This window comes from Gopherus evgoodei, chromosome 2 (assembly GCF_007399415.2).
Source record: "Gopherus evgoodei ecotype Sinaloan lineage chromosome 2, rGopEvg1_v1.p, whole genome shotgun sequence".
Taxonomy (NCBI): Eukaryota; Metazoa; Chordata; order Testudines; family Testudinidae; genus Gopherus; species Gopherus evgoodei.
Window position 1 is genome coordinate 35,129,656 of NC_044323.1, and position 22,110 is coordinate 35,151,765.

At 39.1% G+C, this 22,110-nt stretch overlaps 1 protein-coding gene across 14 annotated transcripts in view; it reads right to left on the bottom strand.

Moving 5' to 3' along the window:
• Positions 1–22,110, bottom strand: part of KIAA1217 (KIAA1217 ortholog) — a 276,578-nt gene that overhangs the window by 242,134 nt on the left and 12,334 nt on the right. For 13 of the 14 annotated variants that reach the window (XR_003998770.1, XR_003998769.1, XM_030550358.1 and 10 more), the window contains exon 2: positions 20,405–20,688. Coding sequence is in view for 11 of the 14 variants with exons in the window: in XM_030550358.1 (XP_030406218.1) it covers positions 20,405–20,688 (284 nt within the window). In the remaining 3 variants the exon portion in view is untranslated. Of the gene's footprint in view, positions 1–13,051; positions 13,169–20,404; positions 20,689–22,110 lie in introns of those variants that run through there. The other variant, XM_030550359.1, reaches the window with a different exon arrangement.

A 22,110-nucleotide genomic window follows, 5' to 3' on the forward strand; every position in this document is an offset into this window, starting at 1 on the left:
CTCTTTTTTCAAGCCCAGCATCTGCCACCCCCTTGTTCAATGTTTATATGGGGCTCTTAGGAAAATTAGTGAGGAAACATGGGATTATGGTGACTTCATTACGTTGTTGACATTCAGCTCTGTTTCCATCTTGGGGCAGTTGAGCACCTTACCTAGTGGAGGGTTGAGACTGAAGCCTGGATGGGAACAAGCTGGCTGAGGCTCATCCAGACAAGACCAAAGTGATATTGGTAGCTTGAGTGAGCTAATCAGAAGATATGGCAGACATTACCTCAACTTATCGGACTGACTGAGAGCATGTTTGTTATATGTATCCTCTTGTATCCTCAGCTTCTACAAGGTGATCAGATGGCAGTTGTGGGAAGATTGCTTATTACCATCAGTTTTTAGGCAAGTGATTTTCCTTTATTTTGCAAACTAAGGAGCATTTATCACCTTGAAATTGGGCGACTGCATGGTGCTACATATGGGGCTGCCCTTTAAGACAATTTGGACAAGTAAGTTGGTGTGCAATATAGAAGCCCACTTGTTGACAGGCATATTGCACTAACAGCACATTACACCACGGCTCTGTAACCTGAACTGATGATCTGTTAGTTTTCAATGCTGGTTTTGATTATTAAGCTCTAAAATGGTCTGGCACTTGACTATTTCAGAGCCTGCCTCTATGCCTACGTGACACTGTCATAGCTGCAAGCAGAAGACTCTCTCAAGCTATCAGATGCCAATTTAAAGGACAAGGTATTTTCTATGTCTAGTCCTTGACTTAAGGATTCACTCCCCACATTTGGCATGGAATAGATGAATTTTAAGAGCACTTTACAAGACTCATCTATTTTCCAGGGTTTAGGGGGAGGGGAGAGGGGCAAGGGATGACTGAGGCCTTTGGAGAAGGAAGGGCATTTTCATTTTTGACCGACTGGTTTGTTAAGTGGTTTGGGGGGGAGAAATCAATGTGGTTTGGGCTGGCTGTTTTAATTTTTATTTTATTGCACATTTAAATATGTACATGAGCCTAAGTTTTGGGCATATATTAAAATAAATTGTAAAATAATAATAGAGTATCACCCTGTACTTGTATTGCCTCAGTTATTATTATTTTGAAGAGGAGAATGATTAATGGGTTTTTTAAAAGAACTCTTTGAAACCCACAAAACCTAGATATTCAAGATGCCTTTAAAGCCCTAGAAAAGATAAGCCAAAGCAAAGCAAAAGTGGCTAGATACGTAGCTCTTTAAAAGCTTGATAATTCTTCTAAACTGCTAAACAAGAAACACTCCAGACAAATGTTGTCTTGCTCTTGACACCAAATACAACTTCTAAAAAACACTTGATTGTTCATATGAAAACTGGACAGGTGGTAGCTGAAAGCACCGAACAAAACCAGAATACATTTAATTCCTTCATTGCAGAGGCAGAGCTAGAAGCTCTGTGCTGAAAGAGAAAGATAATGTTTATTGTGCTACTACACAAGTTATTGAATAATTGTCTAAACCGAACTCAGACTGCCAGGTGGCAATTGCCAGTAAACCTGCAGGTGATCATTTCTCATCAGCTACAACCTGCAGTAGCTTTCGTTTGATAGACTGAAAATTCAGCACACCACCACCACCTAAACCAAAAGGCTGTGTATGCCTTGGAAAAATAATCTTCACAATGACAACCGCACAGATTAAAATGGTAACTCTCTTTCTTTCAAACTACATTTGTAGTTGTTTAATTTAAAAGGACTGAATTATTTTTTCACTTTGTACAATTGAAACCTGTGTCACTGTAATAAATCACATAAAGGGCCTAATTCTCCTTCAACAAGTATAACTCATCAATGTCAATTGGAGTTAAGGCAGGAAAATCTACTAAAAAATATTTAACAAAACAAATGTGTCTCAATTGTTTTTTTGAGTATTTGTAAACTTTTTGTCATAATCCCCTTTTTCTTCCTCTATAGACTACAAAGGAGTTGCCTGAATTTCAATCTAGGTTTGCCAATCTATTATAGTCACAAAAACACAGCTTCCAGATATACTGGATGCACTGTAATTCTTGGCAAACTAACATCTCCTGTGTGGCAGGCTTAAATTAATGCAGAAACGAGATTCAACATGTCAGTTCACAGTTCCTTTTAATATAAAGTGATATCTGCTGGTATGGCAGAAGGAGGAAAAATCCTCCAAGTCAAAATATTATAGCAGTAGCAACAGCAAAAAAGAAAGTTATATAAAACAAATCAAACTTCATTGTCTAAGTGATTTAAGAGTAGAAGACTACAACTTTCTAACTCTTGTTAATGATATCTTCAATTCAGAAGAAGCCTGCAAACTACCAATTATTTCAATCATGGAAGATTTCCAATAAATGGTATACACCTTTCACAGGAATGTTCTCTATAATGAAAAAAACAATGTGCCTTTGGGTTTGGGGGGGGAAGAGGAGGGGGTTAAATCAAAAAATGACAGATTCTCAGAACCATGGGATGAAACTGAAATCATAATATAATATGTTCAAGAGCAGCTTTCCATTCCAGACTACCAACCTCTCTCTCTTGATCAAGAGTGTATGTTAAATAATGTAACAACCAAATGTTCATCTCATATTTTAAAAAAGTCTAGAAACATTAAATGCTTTTGTTTTTTATTTCAAACATTCACCTTTTGTGGGAAAAACATTTTTGGATACACTGTCTTGGAAATCCATTAGTTCCAGCTACATAATTGAAGGGAAAATAGACTCTTGCTTTCTATCATATATGTACCTGGTTTATCTGAGGTGCATCCCAGGAACAACAAAGAGATGAGAAGCTCCTTTCTCTTCTTGTTTCTGCTAGTGGAGAATTAATGGGCAGCTCCATATCAAAATCTGTACCCTTGCTATTAAAATTTTCTCAAACCTACTAGTGCAACTGAGTCACTGTTTTACCCCTGTGAAGATTTTCCAGCTACATGTCTATACAGTAAATACAGGGATGCTGGCGTAGATCTATATGTAAAAGTCTTGCAGATCAGGGTGTGATTCATAAATTACAAAGGACCGGTTTTTCATGGGTGCATACTTACATGTGGGTAGGGTTTAAATGAATACTAATTCACACATTAGGTACAAGCACAGGGGAACTTGTCCTTTGTGCCAGAATTCATTTCTGACATATATAAAAGTAGAGCACCATTCAGCAACGAACAGAAGCTTTCAAATATGAACAGTTAAAGGGCTATGAAAAAAGTGAGATCAGAATAACTCAGTTAATACTGCGATTACAAATGCAATGTAATTACGCTTATGTTTCCTCAGTTACAACCAAGCGTCATACATTATCTTCTGAATTCTCTTGCACATAACTACATTAACATTAATGGAAGTTACACACTGGTATCAAGAAAGCCTACCCTATACTACACTAAAATCCCAGCCTCTGGATGAGATTAACCCAGTTGTCCAATTACTGGATTAGAAAAGTATCCCTGCAAAATCCTCCTCCTCAGCAGCATCTAGCAGCTGAAGAAAGGATTGGAGAGGAGTAAGGCTCCTTAGTGACTGACAGCAGCAGCAGGTGTGTGAAGGAAATGAAGAGAAAGTGTGGGTCACAACATCCGGTCTGTATAGGATTTACAGGATAAAAATAAAAGAAAAGAAAAGTACACATGAGCCAGGTTTTAAATGCTACGTCTGACATCAAAGGAAGGGAGCCCGTCAGCCAATCTATCAGGGGCCTGATCCTGCCTTACTGAAGTCAATGAGAATATTGCTATTGACTTCAGTGGGAGCATGATTAGGACTAAAAGGACCTTGCTACTTGACCTGCCTCTCCTAATTTTCAGCTTCTAACATTCCCAAAGACCCAAGCACTATACTGACTTTGAAAAGCCCTTTTGCTGCTCTTTGTTTTAGAAAAATCCAATAATACGACCACAACTTTTATTTAAAAGTGCACTAACCATTTGATAGTGATCTACTGATATTACAAAACTGGGAAGGGATGTCACTAACCATTTGCACCTAGATACTATGGTGATAGGCACAATATAAAGACTTATTGTAAAACAGACAAGACAGATAGATTATGCATCCTTTTTATTCTTGCTCTCTGACACAAGGGCAATCAGACTGGCGAAGGGATCCCTCCAGCCTATACTCCAGGCTGTTGGGTTTTGTGGTGGGTAAAAAGATGGCAATTTCTGTGCACTGCTGAAAAGCTGAGAAAACAAGGATGTACTCCATTAAAAGTAATTTTCCAACAGTTACTTCCACATCATGATATCAGAGATACTACAATAATTCCCTATTCTAATTGTGGGGGAACAATGTCACTCTCTCATATCACTGGAGAGTAACTGTTGAAATAATGTTGGCTTTCTAATGGCAATCACTGTAAAATGATTATTGTACTGGGAAAGCTCTTATGCACAATTAATGTGAAATGGGTCTTTTTCATAAAAGACTGCACAATGAAAGCATGAAAATTAATAAATCATCTCTGCATGTCTTTAAGATGATTCTTTAAGGGGCACAACGTACCTCACAATATGTACTGCAAAGATTTGCTGAAATGGGGATTTTACATTTTTTTCTTAAGAAAATACATTTTCAAGATCTACAGTAAATGTTACCTGTCTTTGAGCTATAGTTACACACTCCTTAATGAGGGTGTTTAAATTATATATTTTTAAACATGTCATTTCTGCATGTTCCAGCTAAGGAATTGAACGATACAAACTGAGTATTATTTAAATCAAACATCTTATGTCATCCAATTATGTATTTATTCAGTCCATGAAACATAAGTGGCACTTATTTTTACTTCTTCTAATCAAAGTCAAATATTTGTTCCTTCTGCAAGTAATTTATTACTAATTACAACAGACTGATGTATATCATTATGTAGAACAAAAAAACAGGGTTCAGCAAGAATAAATGGAGATGAAAAATAATGCTTGCAAGGACCGAGAAAAAAAACAACTCAGGGCACGTGCACACATGCCCGAGCCTCATGGTATATTGTTAGACTTTACACACCAGCACCAGCATGTCCACAAAATAGCTGTGAGCTGGAAGGACATTCTGGTTATTCGTCGGCAGGAAGTACACGAAGCAAGCCACAGAATTTCAGTCAAGTCCTCATTTCTTTCAAATACTGAGCTTCAACCATTTTATTATCAGCACCTAGATACTATGGTGACTGACATGTTACAAGTATGATAGATAGATAAATAGACAGATACCTTCTTCACGCACTTAAATCTAAGCAGGGGTACAGTCTTCTGAGTAGCAGTTCTCAGGCTTTAAGTGGTAGACAAGAGTCTACTGGAACCTCATGATGTCTCTCCAGGAGAATAAGTACTAGATTCAATAGACTAGACTGTGGAAACAGCCTTCACACTAGTGAGTATAGCCTCCCCAGGAAATGTTACAGAGAACCCCCCCACCCCACACACACACACCCCTGTTCACATAAATTGTTTATATTTGTCTGCTGACATCTTAGGTGTCCAGGGATCATGAAGATCAGGAAAACGGAGCAAGAAACCCCAGCTGAGCCACTAGTGTTGTTGCTTTCAGATGCTCCTCAAGAAAGTCTCTGCTATTCCTAGAGGATGGCTCCAATGCCAGGAGCTTCTCTGCTTGGGCTGGAAAGAAGGCCTGGTGCCCTGGAAGAAGACCGTTTGCAGGAGGGTGCATCCTTACTAGGCTTGGCCTGTAATGTGGGCAGGGAGCTTCAGCAGGGCTTTTCCTTGCCCCATTGCTTATGGCCATTGCCTTTGCGCAATGTGGACAGCTCACTACCCGACTCATTTCTAGAGCTGATCAAAATATTTCTCAGGAAGTGTATTTTTATTTTGGGCATCAAACGGCTTTTCAAGTATGTGGAACTTTTTGTAAGTTTTTTTTTATTATTCAAAATTTTACCAAAATAAAACATTTGTTGCTATTCAAATTGATAACTGTATTATTTTGTTGTCCCTCTAGACTTCTCTTATTTTCCTTTTTCCTAGTCACGAAATGAGAGGGAAGGAGGGGACTTCCAAAAGTGAAATATTTTCATTTTGATCAGAATTAAAGAGAATCAGAATGAGAAATTATATTCTGAACTGAATTAAAATGAAAAAAATCACTTTTTTTACAAAAATACTGTGAAAAATTTGAAAGGAAACAAAAATGTCCATTTCCTTTTAAATTTTTCGCAGGAATTAACTGCCATATTTGACCTGCTCTACTCATTTCCCATATAATAGACAACCAAACAGCCATCAGATGCACAGCAATAACTTTCATCATTACCAACTTAGGCTGTATTTGAGCTAGCAGTGAAGAGATTAAAAGCTCTATATGCCCATCACCCACGAGCCAGCACCCCAACACGTGCTTCCAGACTTGCCTCTTCTGACTTGTTTTCCCTCAACCGTCCTGTGCTACTCTCAGTTACTTTCCTTTCACACTCTCTTTTGTGGCTCACTCCATGGGCTTGTCTACATGGTCAGTTAGTGTGAGGTAAACTGGGGTGTAAGGTTACAACACTCTAGCCAGATGTGCACTAAGTTACCATGAGAAGGATGCTACTATCCACTAGAAATTCTGTAGTGCACTTTGACCTATTGCTGTTGCAAACAGCAGCAGGGTAGTGTGCTGTATATTCACAACCTAGCTGGCTGTGCAGTAAGTGTTCATGTGGACAAGCCCCATGTTTAAATGCTACCAAGTGGAATGAAGTAATGGTTTAAGTAAGAAGTTGGGGTGAATAGAGGAAATATTTTCCCTTTTATTAAATCACTACATACCACTTGCAGCACAAGTGCCATACCCTAGAGGTTTTGATTATTTAATCGAAATATGAACACAAAGAATGACAGAGAGAGGGGAGAATAGGCTAGTAATTTCAAATTTTAAAGAATCAGGTCTCATGGTACTGATAAACACATACAAATTATATCTAACATAATAGAAGGAATCCTGAATGTTCAAGGATAAGAAACTAGCTAGGAGACGGAAAGCAAAGAGACAAAAGGTTCACAGTGGGGTGCTTCAAGGTTCTGTACTAGGTCCCATGTGGTTTAATATCTGTATTAATTATCTGGAAACAGGGTGAATAGGAAAGCAAAATTTGTAGGTGACAAAGTTAATGTGGTTAGTTATGATCAGAGAGGACTCTGAGGAACTTCAGAGACACCTAAACAACCTAAGTGAATGGGCAACAAAATTGCAAAAGAAATTCAGCATAGATAAATGCAAAGTTATGAACATTTGATGGAAATATTTAAATTACTTATACACCTTGCAGGGTTCTAAATTAACTGTTTCAAGTCAAGAAAGGAACCTGGGCTTACTGTAAACAGCTCAACAGACTTCTGCTCAATGTACAGTTGCAGTCCTAAAGACTAACAAGATGTTAGGATGCATGAAAGACAGGACAGAGAATACTACAAAAACTATTATTATGTCCTTATATAAATTAGTGGTGCGGCCTCATCAGGAACACTGTGTGCAGTACTGGTCACCCAATCTCTAAAAGGATATTGCAGAGCTAGAGGGGTTTCTGAGAAGAGCAAGAAGAATGATCAACAGTGGGAAAAATGCTCCTATGAAGAGAGATGATTGGGATAGTTTACTTTAGAAAGGAGATGCATAAGAAGGGACAAAATAGAAGTATATAAAATAATGAGTGACATAGAGAAGGTAGATCAAGAACTTCTGTTCTCTCTGTCTCATAGCACAAGACCAAGGGGACACTCAAATTAAAATGTGAGAAATACAAAACTATTAAAGGGAATACTGTTATACTCAACATGTAATAATACTACAGAACTTGCTGCCATTGGAAGTTGTTGGAGTCAAGAACTGAACAAGATTAAAAAAAGGAACTGGACATTTATATATGAACCAAGAAAATCCAGAGTTGTCAATGAATAATGATACATTTTTGGAAGAGATATTAAATTTTATGGCTTCCGGGTTTAAGCCAGTTTCTAACTATGAGAGATAAGAAGAACTAATGTGGGGGAGATTATTCTATCTGCCTACTCTGGTGTTCTCATGGCTTCCTCTGAAGCACCAGGTACTAGCCACTGTCACAAACAGAACTCTGGGCTAAATGGATCTTGGATTAGATCCAATATGGCAATTCTCGTGTTCAAAAATTCTTTAAAAAGTTGTTTAAAAGAAACCCCCAAACCTTGAAGACTCAGTAGCAGTATATTAGCCAGCCAGTGAAAACCTTTCAAAACTACAGTTAACTAATGTGTGTTTGCTCAGTGATTACTAGGAGAATAGGTTGTTGGTGACTGAATGGGGTCCCTGAGATCTTTCATGAGGGAGACCACACAAAATGCAGAGGTATGGAAGGTACTTGCCCAACGGTGCAAACAAACGGTATCACTACCTCCCCTCAAAGAGCACCCACATCAAAGCACAATGCCCTTGTTTGTTTGGTGTGCTAAGATGCAAAAACTCGCTTCATTTCCAATTGTATTGGTGCAATCAATCAAGCCGTGCTCTTAAATCTGAGAGAGCAAATGCTAGAACACACAGTACTGGAGAGGCTAGGATTGCCCCAGTGGGTGATGAATGCAATGTTTAACAATAGTGTTGTTTCAACTAGCGTATTCATGAGAAGAGAAAGGAAACTGAAAATGCTCTTTCATAAGAGATTTGCTTGAGTTGTTTACTTTCGCGGTCCTAAACACAGCTCTACATCACAGGGATTAGGGTAAAATTGAGCTAGCTGCTCTGGTGAGTCCAACTCAACCTGCCTTTGTTTAGAAAAACAAATGAAAAATGTTGTTATACAATAATGGTCAGAAGATGTGTGAGGTATGTTTACTTTGCTAATGACTGACACGAATACATGTCCCACTCCCATGTGATCATATGAGAAGAGCATTAAAAAGAAGTCCCCAGTGTAAGGCTAATGGGACTACTCATGTTCAAGTTAAGCACATGCATAAGTGTTTGCAGGATCAGAATCAAAGATACAGTCACTGGTCCTAATCAGTAAAGACATTACATTTTCCTATAGAGTCAACTTTCCACCTACTAGCTCAAAAAGGTTTTGTATCTCATGCGTTTCAATTCAATTTAAAGGGGTTCTCTACTTTTCCCCATATTAAAAGCTGTCCAGTGTTGGCTGCCATGTTCTAGATCAGTGGTTCTCAACCTTTTTCATTTGCAGACCCCTAAAAATCGCTTGTCTGAATATACAGTTGAATTCTCTTCAGATAGTTTTCAGTCTAAGAGTTTCTCAGACGCCTTAGACATAATCCACAGACTCCCGGGGGTCCACAGACCACAGGTTGAGAACTGCTATTCTAGACAGCCCACCTATGCTCAGTCTTCCCCACTCTTCCAAATTAGTTTGTTCCTGAGTATGTTTTGCTGGCCTTGCGGAACCCACATACCTCCTGGACGTGGTGTTCTGTCCCATATAGTGGCACTGAGACCACTTTGAGAGAGGTTGAGATTAATGAGTTTGCTCTACAGCCTTATCCACCAGCCAGTTGGCTTTTAGCTCATGTGGTAGAAGTTCATGCTTTACGCTCCACAGGTCCCCGGTTTGATCCCGGTGACCTGGGTCTGTCAGCGTTACACTTGCTCAGAGAATTCTGTTTTAAGTAGTGGTATGAACAAGAAAACATCTAAAAAAACCAAGTGGCAACTGAATTTATCCAAATGGAGCATTTAGAGATGGAGCTCTTCCTCATCATGCCCCCAAACTTACAGTGCCCTAGTTTACACAAGGACCCCAAGGAATTGTTATATTGGAAAAGACCAATGGCCCACCTACTCCAGTATCCTGTCTCACAGGAAGGTACAAAGAAGCCCATAATGAACAACTATGGCATTTTCTGCCAACAGGGGAATTCCTCCAAAGTTAGATATGTCCTCAATCAGTTTTACTGAGCCCAAGGTGACTGCCTGCTTCTAAGTAATCTAACACGCATTCCAGGGCCAATTCAGGCAATGAAATTAAATCTCTCTCTCTCTCTCTTTTCCAGGTAAAGAACAAGAGTTTTTTTTAAAAGGTTCATTGCAAAAGCAAAACATCAAACAACTTCCTTTTAAATAGTTGAGACTGCTTGTTGAACAGGTAGCTCCTAGTGAAGTTGAATGCTTCTAGCATAAAAGTCCTTCCTGTTATAGCTGTTTTTATTCTTTTCAGGGCTACTTCTTGTTTGCGATACAAACCTAAAGAGAAATTAAACTGTTTTTCAGCATGATTTACTTTGATGGGAAATAGCTTTATTAATACTTTTTGCTGCTTTAAAAAAAGAACAGTTACTTTAGCACTTTCAACTGATAAATACAAATGCAGAAACCACATGGTGTAAATGTTATATGGCAGAAGCTATTTCTACATCAGTTAAACTCAACATATACCACTCATGCTTTTATTGCTAATAGTTTAACATGTTATAGAGCAGTGTACATTTGCTCACTACCTTAGTCTCTTATTTTTCCAGTATGAGTGAAATTAAAACACTTTCCACTTCTGCATCATACTCAACATTTTAACCCATCGAATCCACTTCACGACACAAATGAAATAATGCTTTGTTCATATTAATGATTTGTACACATGGGACAAAGGGAGATGTGCAGAAGCAGCATGGATTCCCTCTTTTCTCCTGAAATGAGTGGAAGCTCCTTCCATAAGTTTGTGGCTCTGCGAGTTCATAGGGTCATGCAGAGGCCAGAAGGGGTAGGACTGACTGATCTCTGTATTATCCCTTTTAGTGTGTGGAAATGTACTATTTAACATAATGCTGCTCCTGTCAGAAATATGTAAGTGGAAACAACCTTGATGCTTTGAAAAGTGCTCCACACCTTGGAAAGTGCTCCACATCTCAAGCTGGTGTAAGGAGGCAGGCATTGGTGGAGATCTCATGACAGCCAAGCCTCCAATGTCTACACTGCATTATAGACCCAGGTCTGTGGAACCCAGGCTTATGGACTTGGTACTTACTAACCTGCACTTCAGCATCCACATCACACTATAAACCTGAGCTTACAATTGTTGGACTCAGATCTCACAGATGTGCTAACACATCCCTACTGCACTACACAGACCTTCTGACTTGAGTCTGTAACCTGAGCTGCATCCACACTGCAAAATGACAGTCATTGGTCTCAAGTCACAGCGGGACTCAGGCTCTAGCCCATCCTCCCCTCTCCCCTGGCCTTGCACAGTTCTAGGACTCCAGTCCTGAGTGCTTGCTGACCCAACTCAGACTGATGTCTGTGTGGACAGAAGGGGGACTTAGGCTCAAATCTGATACAGAACCCAGGCTTAGTGTGCAGTGTAGACATACCCTAAAAGAGATCAGACTCTCAGACTTCCTTACTACAGTATGTACTCCATGCTGGGCAAGCCTGAAAAGACCAAAAGTGTGCAACTATAACTAAGATATAAATTAGTAGGCTTTTTTTGGTTAAACAAAAAATAATAATCAGCTAAACCAAAATCAGTCATAGATAAGACAAAAGGATGGGGGGCTGGCTAGAAAATGCAGCAGTTATATACATCCCAATTAAAAACGTTTATTCTCCATGCCCACAATATTTACGTTATAATCAAATGCTGCTTTTCTACTTATCGGTTCAGACCAAAAATCTATTTACATAGCATGAGCAGCACTGAATAATTTTTTTCCATACCCCTTCCACATCATTAACCAGCATCAGTGTAATTAATGGAAATATGCTAGTTCATTTGACACATTGTTCAAGAGTACATATTTTAATATTAAAAACCTAACACCAGACGTTAAAAAATGTGTAGGCTGCAAATTAATTCAATAATTTCCCATTAATAACTATTTCTAAAGATTTTACTGAATGAAAACAAAACAGCCGTGTAATGAACTAATGCATATAAATATAAATGCAGTTCAAGATATTTCTTCACTTTTTACTCCTCTCAGACTCATTCCTACTTACTTTGGTAATCGGTACTTGTTAACAGCAAGTTTATTTTAACTTGCGTGATCAAGTAATGCAGAATGTCAACCGTTCTTACACATTGGTTTTTCAACTGGAATTAGATAAAGTGTTTAAAACATTGTGCAGCCTGCTCATTTGCTAAATCCTACTGAGGGTTTACATTGAACTGATCAAGTTTCTATCCTGAGTTTACATTTCACAGGTGTTTTTAGACTGAACCTATGATCTTTCTGGTTTCAAATATTTATGCTTGGACACTAATTACCCAAACCCCACCCTTCCCTATCTTTAAGCTAACCTTGTAGATGTAAGGCTGCTTCAAGTAATTTTATCACAGCAGCGTTAATGAGGGAACCGTCCCCTGATTATAACTGTTTACTTGGTGTAACTTGTTGATTGATGTAAACACAAAAGGGGTTAAGGCTAAGCACAAAGAGATTTTATTCTCTTAAATGTAGAAAATCCAACACTGGTTTTATCCTCAAAACCATAGAGATAAAGTAGAATTTACTTGTGCTGTTGGATTTCCCCCTCAAACACTGTTGTCGACTTCCTACCAGATCTGCATTTATCCAAGACAAGCCTTTTTTTTAAATCACTCTCATAAATTATGTTGCAATATCAGTGCATACGTTTATAAAAAGTACTTCACTGACTGATTCTATAATCTACTAAAATAAATGCTTATGCATTTTGCAGATCTGAAATGCTGGAATAAATGTAGTTATAATTTTAAATATTTTGTTTTAGCAGTTAAAGGAGACACATCTGGCAATAATCTACAAACAACTACAGTGTCTCAGTTCTTGGTTTCTCCTCCAAAACACTACCTACAACATTTTTGCAGCATTATTCATATAATCAGCATAATGCATTACATTGCCTTTCAAATTATTCAGAATTCTCAGTTCATTCAAAAAAGAGCTTGTTTTAAGAAAAGAAAAGAAAAGAAAAGAAAAGAAAAGAAAAGAAAAGAAAAGAAAAGAAAAGAAAAGAAAATATGCCATGCCAGAAAGCTCAGTTTATTGATTCAGATCTGCTGCCAAGAGGAACAATGCAGTAAAGCAGACTTCGGCATTTCAAAAATGTTTTTACAAAAAGTGCAAAGGGCAAAAAGAGTTATATTTACCTAAACCTAGAATTCCACAGGTGAGGCAGGAGAAAAATTATGGAATCCTTTAGTCCCAAAAGTTTTAGTTTAGAATGAATTCTGTTGTAATCCTTTACGATTGTCAGGTAAAATGCCCTCCATGTCTCTGCCGTGTTTTCTTTTGCCCTTTTGCAGCAAAACTCTGTCATTTGCATAAAACCTACTTCTAGCCTATAAGAGTTTTTGAACAACCACATGTTAAATTAGCTGTCCTGACATGCTCTTGCAAGCATGACATCATAAATCTCCATAGTTACCTTAACCCCACCTGCCTGCATGCAAAAGTTACCTGTCAGGTTGAAACCTACCACTTTGCTTCAACTGTACATTTTTTTTTTTAAAAGAAGCAACCCCATTCTGTAGTTATTCTGGATTTCACACCAATAGGGGTTTTTTTTAGATTAATAGAAATCTAACTTCATTTGCAAATGGATTAAATTGTTCTTCAGAAAACACTATCTGAAATGCTAGGCATTGCTATCTGCCCCTCCCTGTCTAACAATGTACGTGATTAAAGAAAAATCCTACAGTGCCACATGTGTCTCAGATTGTACTCTAAAGTTACACGAGAAACTCAGCTTTTGAAAAGATTCGGTTGATATGGCTTCTACAGGTTCATTTTCTCTCTCTCTCTTTAAAAAAAACTCTTTACTGATATAACTTGTAAAACAGGTTCACCTCAGGGATTTTTTCCCCTCCTCTCCTTTGAGAGAAGTTTAGCATTTTTAACCTTTTAACTGCAAATACTTTTTGAGTCTCAGAGCCATTGTCCTTGTTTATATACTTTTTCCTGGCCCCTATTAACCACAGTCACTCCCCCCAAAGCAGGCAGCATGTAACTCCAGAGCTAGAGAAGATACTTTCTTTCCTTTCCTTTCCTTTTTAATCTTGTTGTGGACCTTTTTAGTCTCTCACTCTCATGAGCATGGAATATGGTCCTGACAAAGGCATGATACATGCAGCTATTACAGAGTTTCCACTATACCTGTCTGCTCTGTTAGTATACATAAATCCTGAGCTGCAACAAACTCTGGCTATTGTACTATTCTTAACAAAAGTAGTATATAGCTCTTACATGGCTAACCATGCAACCAATTAGAATGAGACCACTCACCGTTATTTGTTATTTCGATTACAGCACAGCCCAGCGGCCCTTGTGCTAGGCACTGTATGAACAAAGACAGGCAACCCGTCTTGGTGAGCTTTCTGTTTCAAGACACGTCACAACAAATGGGACTGGAAATGGGACAACAAGAGAGAAAGGAATACACAGCTACAAAAACTAACTATGTGCACAGCTGGGAGTTTTAAGTAATTAAAAATTATAAGATACAAATGAACAATATATCAGCAACTCCTCTAGCTTTTTACTTAGCGATTTTCAGGTGGTATTTTCCTGTAGACATTATGGAAGAATTGAGGAGCAATTTACAAAAGCAGGGCAGTGGCTTTAACAACTGCTTCAGAGAGGGCTTTCTATGCATAAAGCCAGCATGGAGGAAAGCATTAAGACACTGTGGAAAAGGTAGATGGTCAGCCAAGGCTGGTACCATTCACATAGTTGAGGGAACAACATGACATGATAATCAAAACTCATTTTCACCTCCATAGTTTCACCATAAACTAGAGGCCAAATTCTCTATTGTACACATCTGCTGGCTGCAGCAAAGAGTGAGAGAGAAGGCCCAGAAGAGAGCCAATTAAAGCCTCTTGATTATCTGGCCAGTTTCATGTTGGTCATGGCCCTGGTAGAAATTAGACCAAACCAGGAGCTGCTCCAAATTCTGCCATCTGATAATGGTCCCCAACAGACCATCTACCGACTGAGAACATCTGGGGTGTAATATAGCCTAACCATGCCACTTTGACATTGGGATTGCCAGGGATGTGGTGGTATAGTATCTGGCTAAGACTGCAAGGGACTCCCACACACATTGGAGTGCAACAGGAGTGAAGTGGGATCATGTAAACATTCAAAGTCTTCATAGGTGTAATAACCCATTATGATATTTTGTATATATAATCTATATGTGTGTATATAGTACTTAGCTCTTATATAGCATGTGTGTGCTATATATTATAATTATAAAATATGTGTGTGTACTGTGTATGTACCTTGTATACACACACAGTACACACACATATTTTATAATTATAATATATACACACATACATAAAGGCAAAATTGCATTACAAGCTTAACTATTGAGCTGCTAACGTATTTCCATTACATGCACGTGTGCACACACCCAAATGGTAAGGCATAACAATTATCTCTGGATTGTGTGTCTGAGATTATAACAGACTATTCTGACATATTTATATTAAAAAGTCCCTTACTACCAAATAGATACTTATTTTTGCATGTTTTAATATGGTTCTTTGTTTGGTTTATGGATGTTTAAAAAAACAAATGATGAATGGATGAGATCTCCATTCCTGAAAGCCCTAAAGAAACATGGCCTGATCCTTTGATAGTAATTTCAAGATAATTTTGTTTTAAAGTTTACACTCATTACAGAGAGTACATATGTCTAATCATCAAAAAAATAGAAACAGACTATATTCACATTGATTTCATCCCCAATAAATTATCAAGTACGACACATTTTAAACAAACAGCGAGAATGGTTACTGCATTCCTTCTGTAATTTATTGGCTTCAGAGAGAGATCAAGTTACAAATTGTGTAGGATGTCAGGCTGTGTAGGCTGTTCAAACCTAGGTTTGCAGTGTCTGCACCACTGGAACTAAATATTTACATGACTCAAAAAGATCTTATCGTAGGTCCCCCCTCCCCCTCTATTTAATTTGTACACTATCTTTATCTACCACCCAGCACATTCCACACAACCATGAAAGTTCATGAAAGAGATAAAAAGTATAATCACTGACAAAAATCCAAGACTTTCAAAGGAAGGAAGAGGCCTGTATAAAAATAGGATATAAATCATACCAGTTAGTGCTCAGGACATAGAGCAATCTGAGCTCAATTTCTTTTCTTTTACCAACAATTTTATTTTGAAGCACTGGAAGTCTATGATCCTAGGCTCCTTGGAATAGATGGGGGAGGGGGAAAGAGAGAGAGAGAGATTTTCAACACAATGTTCTGACCTAAGGGAAGGCCTCCAAAATGGTAGGACTTCAAAAATGCTGAGCAAGAATCTCAGAAACATTAACATCCTAAGCTAATAAAGAAGAGGTGGCTCATACAATAAGTACCTTCGTCATCACAGGCACACAACATGAGGGACCCTTTGAGGAAGAAGTATTCACAAGTGTGAAATAAGAAATGTCTCTATATAAAACATGGACAAACATATGAATCCATCGAAAGTCCAATCACAAGGACTACAAATATGTTGCTAAATTACTTCGATTTTTACTCTCAACTTGCTGGTAGTTAGTGCTGGAAAACCTACAAGCCCTAAGAAAAAAACCTTTAAAAAAAGGTGGCCTCCCATCATTTGTTAGACTAAGCACATTGGACAAAATGGTTTTTTTGAACAGTAGTATCTTTTCTCCGGGTTTGCTAGCCTCTGAATTTTTCAGCTTACTTGGCATTTAACAACTTGTGCATAAAACAGAGTTGTTGTTTGTTTTTTTTAAATCCAGGTGGTGAAAAATTACTTATAGAACAAAATGTTTGTAAATAAATCTGATAGAAAAATGAAGTTGAATACTGTACTTGGCAACAGAGCTGTCATAAACAGATAGCTAAGGGTTAATGTCTCTTTCACCTGAAAAAAAAAAAGTAACCTGAAGCACCTGACCAGAGGACCAATCAGGAAACCGAATTTTTTCAACTCTGGGTGGAGGAAAGTTTCTGTCTGAGGTCTTTGTCTGTCTGCCTGCCTCTCTCTCAGCTTTGAGAAGTGATTTCTGTTTCCTGCTTTCTAATCTTCTGTTTCCAAGTTGTGAGTACAGAGATCATAAAAACAATAAGGGTTATTGTTTTTCTTTTGTATTTACATGTCTATAGTTGCTGGAGTGCTTTAATTTGTATTCTTTTTGAATAAGGCTGTTTATTCATATTTCTTTTAAGCAATTGACCCTGTATTTGTCACCTTAATACAGAGAGACCATTTGTATGTATTTTTCTTTCATTTTTTTTATATAAAGCTTTCTTTTAAGACCTGTTGGAGTTTTTCTTTAGTGGGGGATTCCAGGGAATTGGGTCTGCAGCTCACCAGGGAATTGGTGGGAGGAAGAAGTCAGAGGGAGATCTGTGTGTGTTAGATGTACTAGCCTGACTTTGCATACCCTCGGGGTGAAGAGGGAAGTAAATCTGTTTTCCAGGACTGGGAACGGGGAGGGTGGAGTCCCTCTGTTTAGACTCACGGAGTTTGCTTCTGTGTATCTCTCCAGGAACATCTGGAGGGGGGAAGGGAAAAAGGATTATTTCCCTTTGTTGTGAGACTCAAGGGATTTGGGTCTTGGGGTCCCCAGGGAAGGTTTTTTGGGGGGACCAGAGTGCCCCAAAACACTCTAATTTTTTGGGTGGTGGCAGCAGTACCAGGTCCAAGCTGGTAACTAAGCTTGGAGGTTTTCATGCTAACCCCCATATTTTGGACGCTAAGGTCCAAATCTGGGACTAGGTTATATGACATGGTGGCAGGGGTGGGATAGATAGAATCCAGAAGCCAGTAGGAATATTATATTTTTCTTTTCTCTGCTAGGGGCTTTTTAGCAGAGAGGGTTTGGTTTTCAAAGGAACCAGAGAGAATTTTTTTTTCTGCTCTCTCTGGCAGTTTTTGGCTTGCATATTAAGCAAGGAACCATTAAGCTGTGACAAACAGGTCTTTTGTGACAATAGCACTCCCATTGAGAGTCATTACCAGCACTATACTCATGCAAATAAAGTGGTTTTTCTGGTTTACTCTACCTTGAAAAAAATTAGCTAGACAAAGAAAGGGAAAAAGGCACTGTTGCTAGGCAGACCCAAGGAGGCAACAGAGCCTGCAGTTCAGAAGATAAACACCGGAGGGCACCCCAACACAAGAAAACAGGAACCATGATTTCTAAGGCAAAAATTGAGGCCGAAGAACAAATCAAAGACGCCGAGCACAGGCGAGAGATGGAAAAAAACAAACAGGAACTAGAAATAAAACAAAAAGAGATGGAGATGAAAGAAAGAGAAGAACAGATCAAACAGGCAGCCCATAAAAGAGAACAAGAAGCCAAAAATGCAGCCCACCACAGAAAACTAGAAGAAGAAGAGGTGGCCCACCGCCGAGACATGGAAAAACAACAAAAAGAAAATAAAAAGAAAGAAAAATACATACAAATGGTTTCTCTGTATTAAGGTGACAAATACAGGGTCAATTGCTTAAAAGAAATATGAATAAACAGCCTTATTTAAAAAGAATACAAATTAAAGCACTTCAGCAACCATAGACATGTAAATACAAAAGAAAAACAATAACCCTTATTGTTTTTATGATCTCTGTACTCACAACTTGGAAACAGAAGATTAGAAAGCAGGAAACAGAAATCACTTCTCAAAGCTGAGAGAGAGGCAGGCAGACCGACAAAGACCTCAGACACAAACCTTCCTCCACCCAGAGTTGAAAAAATTCGGTTTCCTGATTGGTCCTCTGGTCAGGTGCTTCAGGTTACTTTTTTTTTTCAGGTGAAAGAGACATTAACCCTTAGCTATGTCCTGAACACTTTCATTAACTACATTCTCTGTGTTCAAATGTCAGCATGGCAATATTTTCATAATACATCAAGACATCACATCTTCTGTGGGCCCAAAATCTGCTTCTCTCTGATGAAAAGCCACTGCACGCAGCCAAGAAACAAAGCAGCATGAGGCACATTTCTTAGAGATGAGTACCTGCCATCAAGATAGTTTGGAGAATGCAGATACTTAAAGGACGAGTCCACTCCATTTGTGTTAGTGGATTCAAAAGGAGAAAGGACAGCAAATAAATGGGTAACAGCCATAGGTGCTGGAACAGGGGTGCTGCCACACCCCCTCGCTTAAAGTGTTTTCCATCATTTACAGGGTTTACAGTTTGGTTCAAAGGCTCTCAACACCCCACTATAAAAATTGTTCCAGCACCCATGGTAACAGCTCCAACTGAGGTAAACCTACACTGTGTACAAATGTTTTCTTTTCTGCTAAGCTTGGCTTCCCAGGCTGAAAATGTAGCTAAAGCTAACAGCTGGTCCCATATTTTTAGGTAAGACGGTTAGCTGCCACCTGAAGCGGTGAGACTATTCTGGTTTCATTTTTGTCCTACCAGACTCTAATATATAAACTCTTCAGAAAACTTTTACCATATATACTCATTCATTAGCTGAATTTTTTTAGTAAAAAAGGGAAGCACCAGAGAAGGAGGTCAGCTTATGAACGGTTATAGAGAGGGAGAGATGGGACAAAACCCCTCCCCACAACAGACGGAGCAAGGAGAGGTAGCACTGCCAGCAGAGCCAGAAGGGAAGAGGCGCGGCCAGAGTCTCTCCACTTCCGGCCACACTGTTCTCTCCTCAGCCTCCAAAGCAGCTGCAGCCATGCTGCTCGGCCCTGCCCCCAAGAGCAGGCTGTGGCCGTGCCACCTGGCCCACCGGAGCACGCTGCGGCTGTGCTGCCTGGCCCATCCTGCTGGAACATGCTGCTGCCACGCTGCCCAGTCTGGCCCATCGGAGCAGGTTGCAGCTGCGCTGCCTAGCCTGCCGGAGCAGCTCCAGCCAGGCCAGAGACATCCTCCCCTGGCCCTCCCCAAATGAGGTGGGAAGGGATGGGGAGAGTGTGGGGGTCCTGGGCTAGGGGTGGGGTCATGTGGAGGGTGGTCACAGGGGTTACTCCCCTGACCTCCAGCTTCTTCTCCCCCCCCCCGCCAAAAATTTCCCCACCAGTTGCTGTCCCGGCCTGTCAGGGTAGGCAGGTGGCACGCTGGGACACTTTGTTTACTTAGCTTTACCTCCGTGCCTGTGGATGCTCAAGGTAAACAAATCATCTTGGCCCACCAGCAGCTTATTCTCATGGCCCGGTAGCCAAAGTTTGCTGACCACTGAATTATAGGGTTGGCTTATGAACAGGTCATAACATTTTTCCATTTTTACTATCCATCTTGGGGGAGTCGGCTTATAAATGAACCGGCTTATGGCGGAGTACATACGGTTCACTGAATGGCACAAAAATGGCATCAAACAGTCATACTCTTCCCATTTAAAAAAAATCTAAAAACAAAACAAAGCCCATCCAATTACATTTGTTTAAGGTTTGCTACATTCCCATTTTTTCTAACCATTTAACATTGAATTTTATGAAAGTTAGATATACTTTTTTTTAAACAAAAAACAATAAATTACTTTGTTTTCATACCTGATCTCTCAGCCTTTCTTGGTGTCCCATTATTGCTGTAGCATGATGGGGATATTTCTGTTTCAGATGCTCCAGAAAAGCCTCTCTCTTTCTGTCCATTTCTGATGTCTGCATTCCCAGTATTTCTTTGGAACTGCGAGGTCCACCTACAGTATGTCTGCGAGGGATGTTGCGGGTAGGCTTTGGATTGGAAGTATTACTGTTTCCAGTTGCAAGGAGTTCTTTAGATCGAAGACATTCTGCATCGTCTAATGATGTCACATGCAATTTTTTTTTCCCCTGGTCTGGAAAAAAAAAGAGTATTATAAGAACATAACCGCAACAGTCACATTTATAAGGAATAAATATAGCGAGGTCAATTAAAAAAATATAGTAGTATACAATATCCTGTTCTACACCACTGACCGGGGAATGACGTGTTATTAAGCTTTAATAAAATACCCAGACAGAGTTGTTTATACCAGCTGTATTATACAGTACTTAATGCCTCACAGAGAACTGAACGTCATTTAAGAAAGATGTCCCTTCATACCATCTTCACTATTATCTTAAGTAAAAAGAAGATACGGCAAAGCCTTTACTCCCTAACTTTTAAAATCTATAGGATGCTTTCCACAAGCAGAAACAGTTTTCTGCAACATGTTCCAGTACATTTAATGAGCCTGTAACTAGCCTCCTTAGGGATAGCTACTGATAAAATTCCTTTGACAAAGCAGATTTCAAATCCTTAATCTTTTCAAAGTATGTTTTCCACATGCTCTGAAATGCCTATAAAATAGTAAGAGAAGCACTTGGGTTTTGTTTCTGTTTTCTGACTGTAGCCAGGTTTTAAATTTCATGGATCTCACTTGGATTTTATACCTCTCTGAGACAGCAGATTGGAAAATACAGCATCACTTTTTCAATAAACCACTCCTCGAGAAATAAAATAAAAGCAAGTTTTATGTGACAGAAAAGAGGAAAAAAGTCAGATAAACTTTACAACTTTAAAGTCTTCTTTAAGACCAATGGCCATGGATACTTTTGTAAAAAGATAGCTAGACATAGAGGGTATGTTAGTGCTAGCTTATCTGAAGGTAACTGTGTAACATGAACCCTCTGGTGCCTGAAGAAGTGTAGGTTGGAGGTTTGTTATCTAATACCTATGAAAAATCCCCCTCTCTTTTGTCAGCAAAGGGGAACAACAAACAGCAGCATTGAAAAGGCCTCCTAAGTCCATTTTGTAGCCTTACTCACCCTTGTTATGCACCGTAGAATGTCCTTATTAACATTAACTCTTTATAGACTTTAAATGTTCATCCCTTTAAATTTCTTGCTTCATTTACTGCTATTTCACTAAAAGTTCTTTATCCTCATAGCACCCCCAGTAGCTCTCTTTGGGGGGAGGGATGGCTAGTGGTTTGAGCATTAGCCTGCTAAACCTAGGGTTGTGAGTTTAATCCTTGAGAGGGCCACTTAGGGATCTGGGGCAAAAATCAGTACTTGGTCCTGCTAGTGAAGGCAGGGAGCTGGACTTGATGACCTTTCAAGGTTCCTTCCCGTTCTAGGAGATTGGTATATCTCCAATTATTATTGGGTTTTTTTTAATCTTGAAACACATCCCTTTGCATGTTACTATATTTTGGGAATCGATACGTTCTCCCAACTTTCATAGATTCATCAATATTAAGGACAGAAGCAACTATTAGATCAACTAATTGGACCTT